General features: G+C 46.6%; 1 protein-coding gene across 1 annotated transcript in view; it reads left to right on the top strand.

Moving 5' to 3' along the window:
* Positions 1–5,228: 5,228 nt before the first annotated feature.
* Positions 5,229–13,101, top strand: part of SNTB1 (syntrophin beta 1) — a 253,711-nt gene continuing 245,838 nt past the window's right edge. Inside the window, exon 1 of the mRNA XM_063079994.1 lies at positions 5,229–5,799. Coding sequence (XP_062936064.1) covers positions 5,229–5,799 — 571 coding nt within the window. The remainder of the gene's footprint in view (positions 5,800–13,101) is intronic.

Here is a 13,101-nt window from a genome sequence, read left to right as displayed (position 1 = left end):
AAAATGCATGGTTGTTGAAGCTCAAAGTGGACGAGGAGGATGGAGTGTGTTGTAATCTTCCTCTAAGGCCCCAGCTTGCACTCTGGGCCAGCTCATTTCTCTGATCTCCCATGTCACTCTTCCTCCTATGGGCTTCCCCAGCCACAGTGACCTCCTTTCAGTCCCTGAGACCAGACAAGCTTGGTTCTGTCTCAGGTGCTTTACACTGGCTCTTCCCTTTCCTTGGGACCCTCTTCCCTTGATCTTTGCAAAGCTCCCCTCTTCTTATCATTCACATCTCAGTCTAAATGTCGCCTTCTTGCAAAGGCTTTCCTTAATAGCCATGACCTCCAGTGGCACCTTGCCCCCAGTCACTCTTGATTCTGATTCTATAACTCTTTTATTTTCTTCCTAGCATTTACTTCCACATGAAAGTATCTGAAGTGTTTACAGTCTATCTCCACCTCCACCTACACCCACAACAATGCAAGCTTCATAGGGCAGGTCTTTGCCAGTTTGTCTGCTCCCACATCCTAGCATCTAAAACCATGCCTGGGACATGGTAGGTGCCTGACAAAACCTTGTGGAATCCATGGATGAATACAGCTCCTTCCAGTGCATGATGCTGCTCTGTCATGTATCCTCAACTCCACAGGAGGACCTGCTCTTGCAAGTCCACATCCACCCAAACATCTGCAAGAGAATGCACATCCATGGGAAAGAAGAACAGAAAGATCCTGGTTTGGGCTACATGGGACGTGGACATCAAAGCATAGAACAGAGAGTGGAAACAGAATAGGGGACAGAGCTAAGCAAAAGAAATCTGGTTTAAAAGGGGGGGGGGGGATTCGGATATAATTTCTGGAATACTGAACTTGGACTGGTAGTCACAACAAACCCAGACTCAGCTTTCCCACAAACTCACTATGCAGCCTTCTGCCCTCATTGCTCTATTCTGAGTTTCAAATGCCACACCTGTAAAATGAGAAAGCTGAAAGTTCCCTTCCGTCCTTTCCAGTGACCACTCTTTAGAAGGAGAACTAAATGAGTGTAATCTATCCTACTTATAAGTATTATGGAGCTGCAGTCAGTAACCCCACCAAGAACTCAGTGAGATCAGTAAGGTTTATCTGTGACAGCAGAGACCAAACATACAGAGTTTGAACGATGAGACAGGGCTTCTAGGCTAGCAAGACCCACAGTAGTCCCAATTTCAACGTATGAACATGTCTAAAGAACACACGTGTCAATTGGGTGAGGGCAGAGCAATCTTTAACCTCGGAAAGAAGGAAAGGCCAGAGGCAACTGCTGGTTCTACCCTTCCACATGTGGCCTAGGAGAAGGGCCTTCAGCCTTTGCATTTCCCTCCCAGTAGAAAAGCTGGTCTCAGCATGCGGATGGACACAGGGGCTGTAGCTAACAGGCTTTGAGAGTGCAGGACAATGGTTAAGAGTCCAGACTCTTCACAGCTGGTTTCAAAATCTGACTCTGCCATTTACTGATTACATGACTAGAGCAAGCTATTCATCTTGTGCCCCACTTCCTCACCTGTGAAATGGGAATGATAATAATAGTAAGCACCCCCAAGAATTGCTGAGAGGATTAACTTCATATGTGTTAGAATAGACGCCACAATTATAATTCCATTGGCAAAGGCATCTCTGGCTCACAGGCATGCCTTAGGCCTAACGGTGTTAAATATTTGTCTCCCTTTTTTCTGATGCAACTTTCAACAAACAAGGTAACCCTTCCCAGGTAGGTTTGCTTACAAAGAAACAGTGTGCTTATCACAGAGGTACTGAGAAATGCCCATCCCAGAGCCTGCAATTTCTTAAGGCAAATCAGGAAATTACCTGAGGTTGTGTCTGGACCTCCCACATTGCTCGGCCACAGGTGGCAAGACGCAAGCATGATGTTGATGGAGGATTTCTAGTTCAGGGGCAGATCTGTTTTGATTTCTAAATCTTCACACCAGCAATTTGGTGCTGTTGGGGCACAGAAAACTCTTCCCCCAACTATGGTGCTTGGGCAAGCTGAGGGCTTTGAAAATTAAAAGGCCTCAAAAATAAGCCTCAGAATCAAGGTCCCTCTAATCTTGTCTTGTTCCCCTCACCCCAAGCACAGGAACAGACTTTCCCTATAATTTCCTTATCTAAGAAAGCTTTCCAAAACAAATGCAACTGTCTTCAGATTCCCTCCCTCGGAATCTCATCAGATGTCCAGGAAAGAACAATCACCAGAGGGACTGGACACACTGGGAGGCACCACCCTGGACAGACCTTTCCACAGGGTGGTACCTGCCTCTGGGCTCAGCCCCTAATAATCATTTGCTGCCCCTCCACAGAAGTGCCTACCTTCCCCTCCTCCCTCTCCCCTGTGAAATTGGCATGTGAGCTTCTGCACCCACTGGGAAACTGGGAAGTTGCTCTCTTGTGATCCCACGTGCATTGCCCACCCCCCCAGCACTTTAAAATAAAATCTGTTATGCCTTTTCTTCATAGTGATCTGGGTTTATCTGTTGATTTTTCAGAGAGTTTTCAGGGAGTTAAAGGGGAAGTCTTCCTTTGGCCCCTGTGGTGCCTGTATTAGTCCATTTTTGGTGCTTATAAGAAAATACATGGAACTGGGTAATTATAAAGAAAATGAAAATTTTTACTTACAGTTTCTGAGGCTGAGAAGTCCAAAGTCCATCTGGTGGTGGTGACAGTGACTGAGGGGTCTCGCAAGATGGTAGAAACAGAGAAAGCAGAGAGAGCAAGAAGGGAGAGAGACAGAATCTTCTTTTAAGGCCCTCAAAACCATGCCCCTGACCACCATTTTTCGTCCATTCACTACTGAATGGCCCTACAATCTAATCACCTCTTCAAGGCTCCACCTTTCAATTACCATAATAGGATTTCCCACCCTCTTAACAGTCACAGTGGAGGCTAAGTTTCTAATACATAAAACTTGGGGAACACAGTCAAGCTTCAATGAGTTTTGGGGGGACATAATTCAATCCACTACAGTGTCTATTTCAACCCTAGTGTGTCTGGGATAGATGCAGACACTCAGGCTCTGATTTCACTGAAGAGTGACGGGGCATGAGTCTCAGCCTCTAAAGCAGAGCACCAGCCTCAGCTGCGTTTTCCTCCCAACAGTGGTAGTACCTGTATTTGCTCCTGTCTGATCCTGTACATCATGAAGGGCTGAAGAGTTCCCGAGGCTGGAATCCCTGCTGTAGACACCTTTGAATGAAAGAATAAAGAGCTTTTGGAAAACGGGTGGGTTAAAAATATAGTAAATGACATGTGCTGTGATTTGAATATTTGTGTACCTCCCAAATTCACATGTTGAAATCCTGAATCCCAAGGTGATAGTACTAGGAGGGGACCTTTGGGAGGTGATTAGGCCATGAGGGTGGAACCCTCCTGAATGGGATTAGTGCCCTTATAAAAGAGGCCTCAAGAGAGACCCCTCATCTCTTCGGCCTTGTTAAGGCACAGAGAGAAGGTGCCATCTATGAACCAGAAAGTGGGCCCTCACCAGACACCAAATCTGCAAGTGCCTTGATCTTGAACATGCCAGCCTCCAGAACTGTGAGAAATAAGTAAATGGCTATTGTTTATAAAAAATAAATATATGTATGGAGAATGGGGGAACTTCAAGCAGAAGCATTAGTACAAGGGTTTCCCCTGATCTGCAATGATTCTTCCTTCTCCAGAAAGTGTCCAAATGTTTTCATTTCATTCTGCAGCACTGCCAGGGACTCCACTGTTTAGGGATCCATCTGAATTTTTAAGCATCCTTGATTAATATATATATATATGTGTGTTATTTAAAAGGGTTAGAAAACTTTCAGTGGTGATACACATCAGTGGGAATGTCTTCAACATGATTTCTTTCCTCCTGACACCTTGCTGGGTTGGGTTTCCCCTCAGGAATGAGCAGATTTGTGTGAGTTTTGTTTTATTTTGGGAGAGAGGGAGAGCCATGGGAAGGGGATGTAAATGAGAAGCGTGAATCATCTTGAGTGACCTTGAGACCTGGGATGGGAGGAGAACCTGAGGGGTTCAAGGGCAGGAGAACTCTGGGATGTTCAGCTATGCCAAGGATTATTCTGGCATTTCCGGATTGGCCCGGGAAGGTAACCAACAATGATAGCATTGTTACCCTGGAAAAATGCAACTTGAAATACAAATAAGTAATTTGTAAAGGAACTTTGGAGGTACAACCCATTCCAACTGAGTTCTTAAGTGGGGGATTTCCTGTAGGGCATCTTGGGAAGAAAGAGAAAGCCCCAGGACGCATATGGTGTGGCTCTGGGGAAAAAAGACAGATCAGAAGCACAGAGCATATAAGTTTGAGCTGAGACAGGCAGTGACCTGTTGAACGCTCGGGCCATTAGGGACACCCCTCCTGAGCCCGGTAGAAAAGATGCTCTGCATTTAGGGAGAGGAGGCTTAGGGCACTCGGGTTACACGGATGCTTCACTCTGGGTTCTTGGGACAACTTTCCCTCTTGACTCCTGTGGTCCGAGTCTCCCTTCCTGCGGGGAGTCCTTGCAGAAAGGAGAGACGGGTAAGGACTCAGCAGAAGCAGCAAAGCCTTGGTTTGAGGAAGCCAGAGTGAGGGGACCTGGATCTAGATACAAATGAGGATTAGGACCAAGAGAGGGACAATTCTACCGGGCTGGTGTGGAAGGGAAGGGGGCTCAGGAGGATCGAGCAAGGGCACGAGGCAGGACAACACAGTCGGCAACGGTGCGGTGTGGGCACCCCCGACAAGGGAGAGTCGAGAAGAAAGGGGTCTGCGGCGGGGTGGGAGCCGGCGGGACCGGGACGGCGCCGGGGAAGCTGTCTCTGCGGCGACGTGCGCTCCGAGGACGGGGGCGGGGAGCGCCCGGGCTGCGGCGGCTGGAACAGGTGAGCGGCCGCCTGGCGGTGGGTCCCCGCCCTTCGCCGAGAGCGCGCCTCCTCCTACGACGATCCCGGGCGCTCGGCTGTCCCGCGACGGCCCTCGGTGCGGGGTTTTTCTTTCCCCTCCCCTGTCTCGGTCTCTATCTGCTTTTAGGTCGCTCCACCCCGCCCAGGATCAGGCGACGGGGAGCCCAGCGCGTCTGCGAACTCGCCGAGTGGAGTCCCGCGTCCTGCCTGCTCCCCGCGGGGCGCGCGCCCCTGGCTGCCCGGGACCCCGCGCCCTCCCCGCCGCAAGCCGTCCCCACTTTTCCCCCTTGTGCAATCACATGGCATTTTAAGAATGCCGGAAAGATGGCGGTAGCGGCGGCGGCGGCGGCGGCGGGGCCGGCCGGCGGGGGAGGCGGCCGGGCGCAGCGGAGCGGGCTGCTGGAAGTTTTGGTGCGGGATCGCTGGCACAAAGTTCTGGTGAACTTGAGCGAGGACGCCCTGGTTCTGAGCTGCGAGGAGGGCGCTGCGGCATACAACGGCCTCGGGACCGCCACCAATGGCTCGTTCTGCAGGGGCGCCGGGGCCGGTCACCCTGGCGCGGGCGGCGCGCAGCCCCCGGACTCGCCCTCCGGGGTCCGCACCGCCTTCACCGACCTGCCCGAGCAGGTGCCCGAGTCCATCTCGAACCAGAAGCGCGGCGTGAAGGTGCTGAAGCAGGAGCTGGGCGGGCTGGGCATCAGCATCAAGGGGGGCAAGGAGAACAAGATGCCCATCCTTATCAGCAAGATCTTCAAGGGGCTGGCGGCCGACCAGACCCAAGCCCTGTACGTGGGCGACGCCATCCTCTCGGTGAACGGGGCCGACCTGCGGGACGCCACCCACGACGAGGCGGTGCAGGCGCTGAAGCGCGCGGGCAAGGAAGTGCTGCTGGAAGGTAAGGGGTTAACGCCGGGCACGCACGCACCTCCTCATCTTCTCACCCGCGCGCTCACACTCACGCTCAGCCACGTGCCGTCACACCCCAGGGGTCCGGCGTGTGTGTCACACCCCAGGGTGCGTGTGTGTGTGCGCGCGCGCGCGTGTGTGGCGGCGTGGAGTTTTGACAACTTTTACCCACCTGGGGGCAACTTGTTCCCACCCCGGAGTCGCACAGGCTTTGACCCAGGTGGGGTGTATGAGAAGGATCGGGTGCTTCGTGCACGTTGTTTCCTTTTTGCCTGCGGATAATCCAAGTGTCCGGCAGGGGCTGGAAGGTGGAACGGGAAATGAAGGGTAGGCTTAGGGGGGCCACTGCGTAATCGCAACTCCGATGTGTTGTTCCTCTTTGACAAAATCTCCCCCCAGCAGCCTGGGCAACCCGGCGGAGAAGGGCTGGATCATAAAGGGGACAGAGAGAGGTGGCGATGTTTGAACGCTGAAACTTTGACCATCGTTCTCTATTTCCCTCCTGCAATTGGAGAGTGGTGTCATGCCTGGGATGGTGTGTCAGTCGTTGGGAAATATGTCGCAGTTTTAGGCAAAAGTTCACTTCCCTGCCGCAGGCTTGGCCGGTCGGTCTGGATTCCGGGTTCCTCTGGGCTGCTGAAGTGGCTTAGTGGTTTTTCTGCCTGCGTCTTCCGGAGCTTCTCCTGAGTGGGGTGGAAACAACTTTGCATTTGTCAACAGTTTCCCCTGCGTGTGAGGAGGCTTAGAAACTGCTCTCCAGAGCTGACGTCCCAATCCCCTAATTATTGAATGTGAATAGAATAGGAAACACCATACTGTACCTGTTGGTGCATGTGTGGCTTTACATAGGGGCCACCGGCACCAGGGTAGTCAACTATTAATGCTTTCTCCTTTCCCACTACAGCCGCATTTCTCACTTAGTATGTTCTTCTCTGCTCCTTAGCGCATATCAGCACTGATGTTGTAATTATTTTATCTGTTTACTCAGCTTACCCCTAACTATAAATTGAGGTGTCTGGAGTCTTATTTAACTGTGGGTCTCCCCTGAGCTTAGGTGCTCAATGACATTACATGGCGAGTGAATGAATCAGTGAACCCATAGCTAATGAAACAGAATATTGCAACTGAGACCTTGTAACTATGGTGATTGATGTAAGCCCTAAACTAAGGACTTAAGTCAATTTCCTGCTCACAAGGTCATGGTGGTGGTGTGTGAAACAGTAAGTTCAAACCAACTTTGCTGTGTGTTTGACAACTGATGCAACTCGCTGGTATGTGATGGCCCACCTCCTAGCCTAGAATACAGAGGGTCCCCCCAACCCTCCCCCCCACCGCCTTTATTTATCTGGAAGATTTGTGATGTCTTCATATTTAATTGCCACACTGGATTCAGAAAGTAGAAAGCTATTTGCTTTGGCTTGATGATTAACATAACAGAAAAAAGTTTTCTTAACTCAAGCCTGTGTTGGTTTGTGTGACAAGGGGCAGGTGGGATCTGGGACGAGTGCAGTTTGGACTGTAAACTGTTGGGCACCTGCTCAGTTTGTAATACTTACTGTAAATATTGGGGGTAAGGGTCCAAAGGTAGGCAATTTTTATTTTAGGCCCTGTTTTTTTTTATGTCCCTTCTTTGCTTCCTCTCCTTGGTTTCAATTTAATGAATAATGACTTGGCAAAGAGGTAAAAAATATCTCTCACCCAAAAAGAGGAAGAAAAAGTGGCTCCCTGCAGTTGAAAATAAACTTAAAGAAAAAAAAAATCAAGCAGTTATGTGACTTTCTTAAGATAGCAACTGAAAAGTGAGTTTTGTAAAAACATCTAACATGACATTCTTAGAACACTTTGGCATGTGTTGCAGGCAGGGCTTCTGAGGAAGACCTGTGGGCCTCTTAGACATGAACCACCTCAGCTCAGTGAGACGGTCTTATCTTCAACCTGAGTTTTTAGAAATCAACTGCTAATAAGAGAAGCAATGGAGGCTCTGTTCGGAACAGTGTCTCTCATTCTGAGCCAAAGTGTTGGCTTTCAGTGCTATGGTAGTGATCATATTCCAAGTCAAATCTTACACTCCTCTCGTATGTGGCTTAGCCTAATGCAGAGATTCATTCCCAGCTGGAGGAGCTTATTAGAACCACCTCAAGGGCTTTTTAAAAAGACATACCTATTTCCTCATACTAAGTGTTGATTCCAGAATTTCTACATAGGAGAGGCTTTGGGAATTCAATCTAGTTGGATGAGAGGGCTAAGGGAAATGTTTTAAGGATATGGTTATATGGCAAATGCAGTTTTTACTTAGATTGCTTTTTTGTTTGTTTTTTGAAGGAGTCAGAAATTTTTAGTTCCCCAGTCACTGCCAATATGCAGCGCATTGTGTGACATGCGCCCCCTAGTGGAGAGTTACTACCCCTACAAGTGGAACACTCGTAAGGTGGAACCCTGAACAGCAAGTTTCAATGCGTGCATTCTAATCACAGATTCCGCCTCAGAATTATCATAACCTCCATAAGCCTCAATGTCTTCATCTGCAAAATGAGAATAAGGAAACCTGCTGGACCTGTTACTTTACAGGGCTGCCGTATGGAAGAGCAGTATGAGAATAAAAGGCATATATCCCATGCCTGCTGCTATTAGTTGTTTTACAGTTCAAATGAAGTGCACCGTCTCAGGGCAATCCTTTCCTCTTCCCCTTCCTTTACTAGAGTTTGTATTTCTTATTTTTATTCTACTTTTTTTATATATATTATAAAACTATAATGCTGGGAGACCATTCCTCTGGGGGCCACAAGAGTTAAATAGAATCTGGGGAAAAAGAATGCTAGCAACAGCTAACATTTTTTGAGTACCATGTACCCAGGCTTTACTTGCACTTGTTCATGTTACACTTGCAGTAACTCCGTGAGGCCAGTATTACTGTTGTTCATTCTACTATTGAGGAAACTAAAGCTTACAGACATTAGGTTATGTGCATCAAGGAGCATAGCCAGGAGGCTTCCAGTTCTATCTGACTTAAAAGATCATACTCTTAACCTCCAGGCAAAACTAATGCTCTGAGCTTCTACCTGGAACTGTGTAGTTGACCTTCGAGTTACAGGGCTCGAAGTGTTCTTCTCCACTCCTCAAATATGCTCAAGTGCTTGGGACAACTCTGAGCAGGAAACAGCAATTGTGTGGGCTACTCAAAAGGGAGGGACAGGAAGGGGGATTGAGTCTTAAAAACCTAATGCAACGAGTGTCTGACTATCAAAAGGAAGCTGCTATGATATGGGCCAACTCTACAGTGACACAAGGTTGAACCCATGCCAGCAAGGAGACTAACCTGTAATTCAAATTTAAATAGTGAATTGGCTGGCCAGTTAAGCTGGTGTTTAGCCAAGTATTCATTAAAGTTAAGATCCCCAAGTTTAACGATATGAATTCATTTCTCATTTTAGGGAGTGGGAGCAGGGACCCCACATTCAGCCCTGAAAGTATTGGACTCCATAATGCCAGGGGGCACCATTCACCTAAACTAAAGTGTGAATGGCACCCTCAGGAGCTGGGCAGGCCACACCTGCATAAACATCCTTGGAAGCTCTGGGTGACAGGAGGGAGGACTTTTTTTTGCTTTAGATTAATAGTAAAATAGTAATTTGAAATACGTCAATCTTTTTATAACTGAAGCTGCAAGAAAATTAATTTCTCTATAAATCTGTCGAGATCGAGGGATTCAAAATATTTTGGAAGACTCATGTTGGAGTGTGGAGGTGGGGGGTGGACAGAATCATCCCTGGGTCCAAAGATATGTGATGGAACTGACCGGAGAAAGTGGAAACTCAAAGGCGAAAGTCAAGTACATTAACCCTGCCCATCAGAACTTCTCCCCCAGTACTGCTCCCCTGAAATGCTTGGCAGCAGAGGTCATCCAGAACGTCATTTCTCAATCGCTTTCTCGGTGGTGGAAGTGGGGATGGGGAGCAGGAAAATGGGGTGCAACGGAGGGGGGTGATTTTTGCTGGCATAAAATCTCAGGATTGAAAAAGAATTTGAACTTTAAGGAATCTTATTTTATTTAGGATATACAGATGCTTTAAAAATACCCAAGAACCCTGTAATCAGAGTCTTGAAATGCAGGTTCTTATCTTTTAGTTTCACTTTTACAAGATACTTCATGCCTTTGGGCCTTGGTTTTCTTTACTATAAAGCTAGGGAGCTGGGTTAATGCATTTCTAACCAAGCCTTATTCTATTTTAAATCCTATAAATTCAGACCCAATGTACACTTTTAATAACAAATATACTAATACCATTTTTATTATTGTGAAATGAATTTCATAAATAATATAGCCTAACTCTAATTTAAATTTAAAAATCAATATAACGCCCTAACAGTGATATAAAGGAGAAATGAAGTAAACTTTTTAAAACAAAACAAAACACCAAAAACGTGTTTCGATAGATAAATGCATGGGCACAACTACACCAGAGATCATAATGAAGGAGCTGGATGCTAGCTAGCACCTCTGTGTTCAATCATTATCAATGCACAGCTACAAATGAAGATGGGTAGGGGTGTGTAGTATCATTAAGGATCTAGAAGAGTCTTCCACTGCGAAAGACTGCCCCAGGTATTCCAGGATGTCCAGAATCTCTGGCTCCCATCACCAAATGCCAGTAGGATGACATCTGTTTTACTTGATCTCTAAAATGCCTCCCTAATTTTCTGAACTGCCATTGGGGAAGGGAGTTATTGACCCTCCACCCTATTGAGGATCCTCAGTGTTCTATAAGAATGCTAATTTTACATCACCACTTCATAGTGCATAACTGCTCACAAACTCTTTTTCACATGTAATATAGCTAACACTTAGCATACATGTGCCTCCTAAGCACTTTACCTGGATTAACTCATTGAATTCTCCCAATAACCTGATACTATTAGTATTCACATTTTACAGATATGAAAATTGAGGCCCAGAGAGTTTGTCACTCGCCAAAGATACACAGTGAATAAGTGCTAAGACTTAGATTCAAGCATAGGCCTTATAGCTTTGGATCCTCATAAACAGTACCGGGAAATAAATATATTAGAGATGCTTATCTCCGATTTGTTGATTAGGAAAGTGAAACTCCAAAAGGTGCATTGCTTTGTCCTCATTAGGTCTTTTATTCTCTTGTCTGGGGTAGTTTTCTAGTAATTTTCTATTGCTGCTATAACAGATTACTAGAACCCTAGTAAATTAAAACAGCACAAACTTATTATTGTACAATCTTTTAAGTCAGAAATATGACATGGGTCTCACTGAGCTAAGATCAAGTTCTCAAGGCTGCATTCCTTTCTGGAGGCCCTTGGGGAGATTCTGTTTCCTTGTGTTTTTCACAAGCTTCTAGAGACTGCCCACATACCTTGGCTCATGGTCCTGTTTCATTTTTAAAGCCTGCAATGGCAGCTTGAATCTTTCTCACATCATATCATTCCAACATTTCTTCTGCCTCCCCCTTCCATTTTTAAGGACTCTTGTGATTACGCTGGTCACGCCTGGATAATCCAGAATAATTCCCTACTTTAAGGTCAATTGATTAGCAACCTTAATTCCATCTTCAACCCTCATTCCCCTGTGCCATATAAGGTAACATATTCACAGGATCGGGAGAGTAGGATGTGGGTGTCCTTGAGGGTGGGCGGTGGGGACAGACATTATTCTGCCTACCAAATCTGGTTTGCTGGAGTTGTAATAGGAAGTACAGCTCTGAATATAATCACTTCCTCTGTTGTTGCAGGAGTTTCTCATTCCTTTACATATTTACCCATCTAACAAGCAATTTATTGAGTGTCTTTAATGTGCCATATACCACTAGGACATTGCCCTCAAGTAGCAACATTGTAGGTTGACAGATACAGATAAGCACCGTGCACATAGCTACGGAACAGAGGAAAAGGGCTACATCAAGGGCATTATGAGATGCTGTGGTGGCCCCTGGGAAGGGCATCCAGTCTGTTCTTTGACAGGTCTGTGGAAGGTGAATGCCTCCAGGCAGCGCCAAAAAGAGCTTGTGCATCAGCTGTAGCTCATTGCAGCTAAGAAGGCAGAATATGACCTTTAGATCTTGATAAAGGGGAAGAGTGGAAAAGACTAGAGAATTGAACAGGGACCAAGCCTTGTGGGGCTTGTTAAAGAGCTGGGTTTCATACTGAGGGTGAAGTGTTTAAGCATGGAAATGTCATGCTCAGTTTTACATTTCAGGAAGGTAACCCTCTAGAGCCATGCTTCTAGCGTGAGGTTGACAAGGCTCTAGAGAAATGACCCAGCTTCCTGGGGCCACCCAGCAGCCCTGGCATTTAGCCACTTACTCTGAGTTATATTAGGATCCCACTTTACAAGGGTTTGTAAAGTGGCTTTGTCACATTATGATTTTATCATCAGGTCAAGTCTCTGCATATGGACGGACTGATGTTATGATCGGCCTTTTGTACACAGGAGCATATGGAAGTTCCAGAGAGTGGGTGACTTGTCTGATGTTACCTTGTAAATGATAGAGCTGGAAATCAGGACCCCTCACCAGGTTCATCCTGCCTCATACTACACAAACTCGAGACTTTGCGCAATGGACAGAGAAAGGATCAAAGAGGTGTAAGGCATGGCCTCTGATTTCTGGGAGTTTAAAGTGATTGAGGAAGCAGGGCATTTGAGGCTGACTGTGAAGTTCTTGAGATTAGTGATACAAATTAGTGTGACCCCAGCATATAGCACAGTACCTGGCACACATCAGGCTAGGAAAATGTGTTAGAAAGCAAAAATGGAAGAATGGATGGACGACGGGAGGAAGGAGGAAGGAAAAAAGGGGGGAGGGGAAAGAGGAAAATGGAGGGAGAGAAGAAAGGGAGAAAGGAAGGAAGGGAGAGAAAGAATTTATGGATTAGTTACCCTTTTTTGTGCCTGCCATCATCCACCACTCGTGCTACTGGATTATAGTGATAAACTGTATGTGTCAGATAATGAGAAGTATACCTTGCTCTGTAGAGAAGAAAAATAAAGAAGTGACTTTATAGACCTAGGAAGCACTTAATATGAACCAGTCTTCAAAGACAGTTGATGAAACAGGAGCCAGACATGATTTTAAAAGTTATAGGAAAAGGTAATTATCCTTTTAATGATATATTTATAACCACCTTTCTTTTGCCCCTCTGTAGCTCAGGGACCTGCAAGTCTGAATATGTAAGAACCCGAGGAGATGAAGACTGTCTGCTTAGATATTTTAATTGTTTCTTTCTAAAGCTTCTGTGTCAGCATGAGAATTCAGACCATATCCCTTCA

This window comes from Cynocephalus volans, chromosome 15 (assembly GCF_027409185.1).
Source record: "Cynocephalus volans isolate mCynVol1 chromosome 15, mCynVol1.pri, whole genome shotgun sequence".
Lineage (NCBI taxonomy): Eukaryota > Metazoa > Chordata > Mammalia > Dermoptera > Cynocephalidae > Cynocephalus > Cynocephalus volans.
Note: the sequence above shows the minus strand (reverse complement) of the source record. Positions and strands in the feature narration are given on the sequence as shown.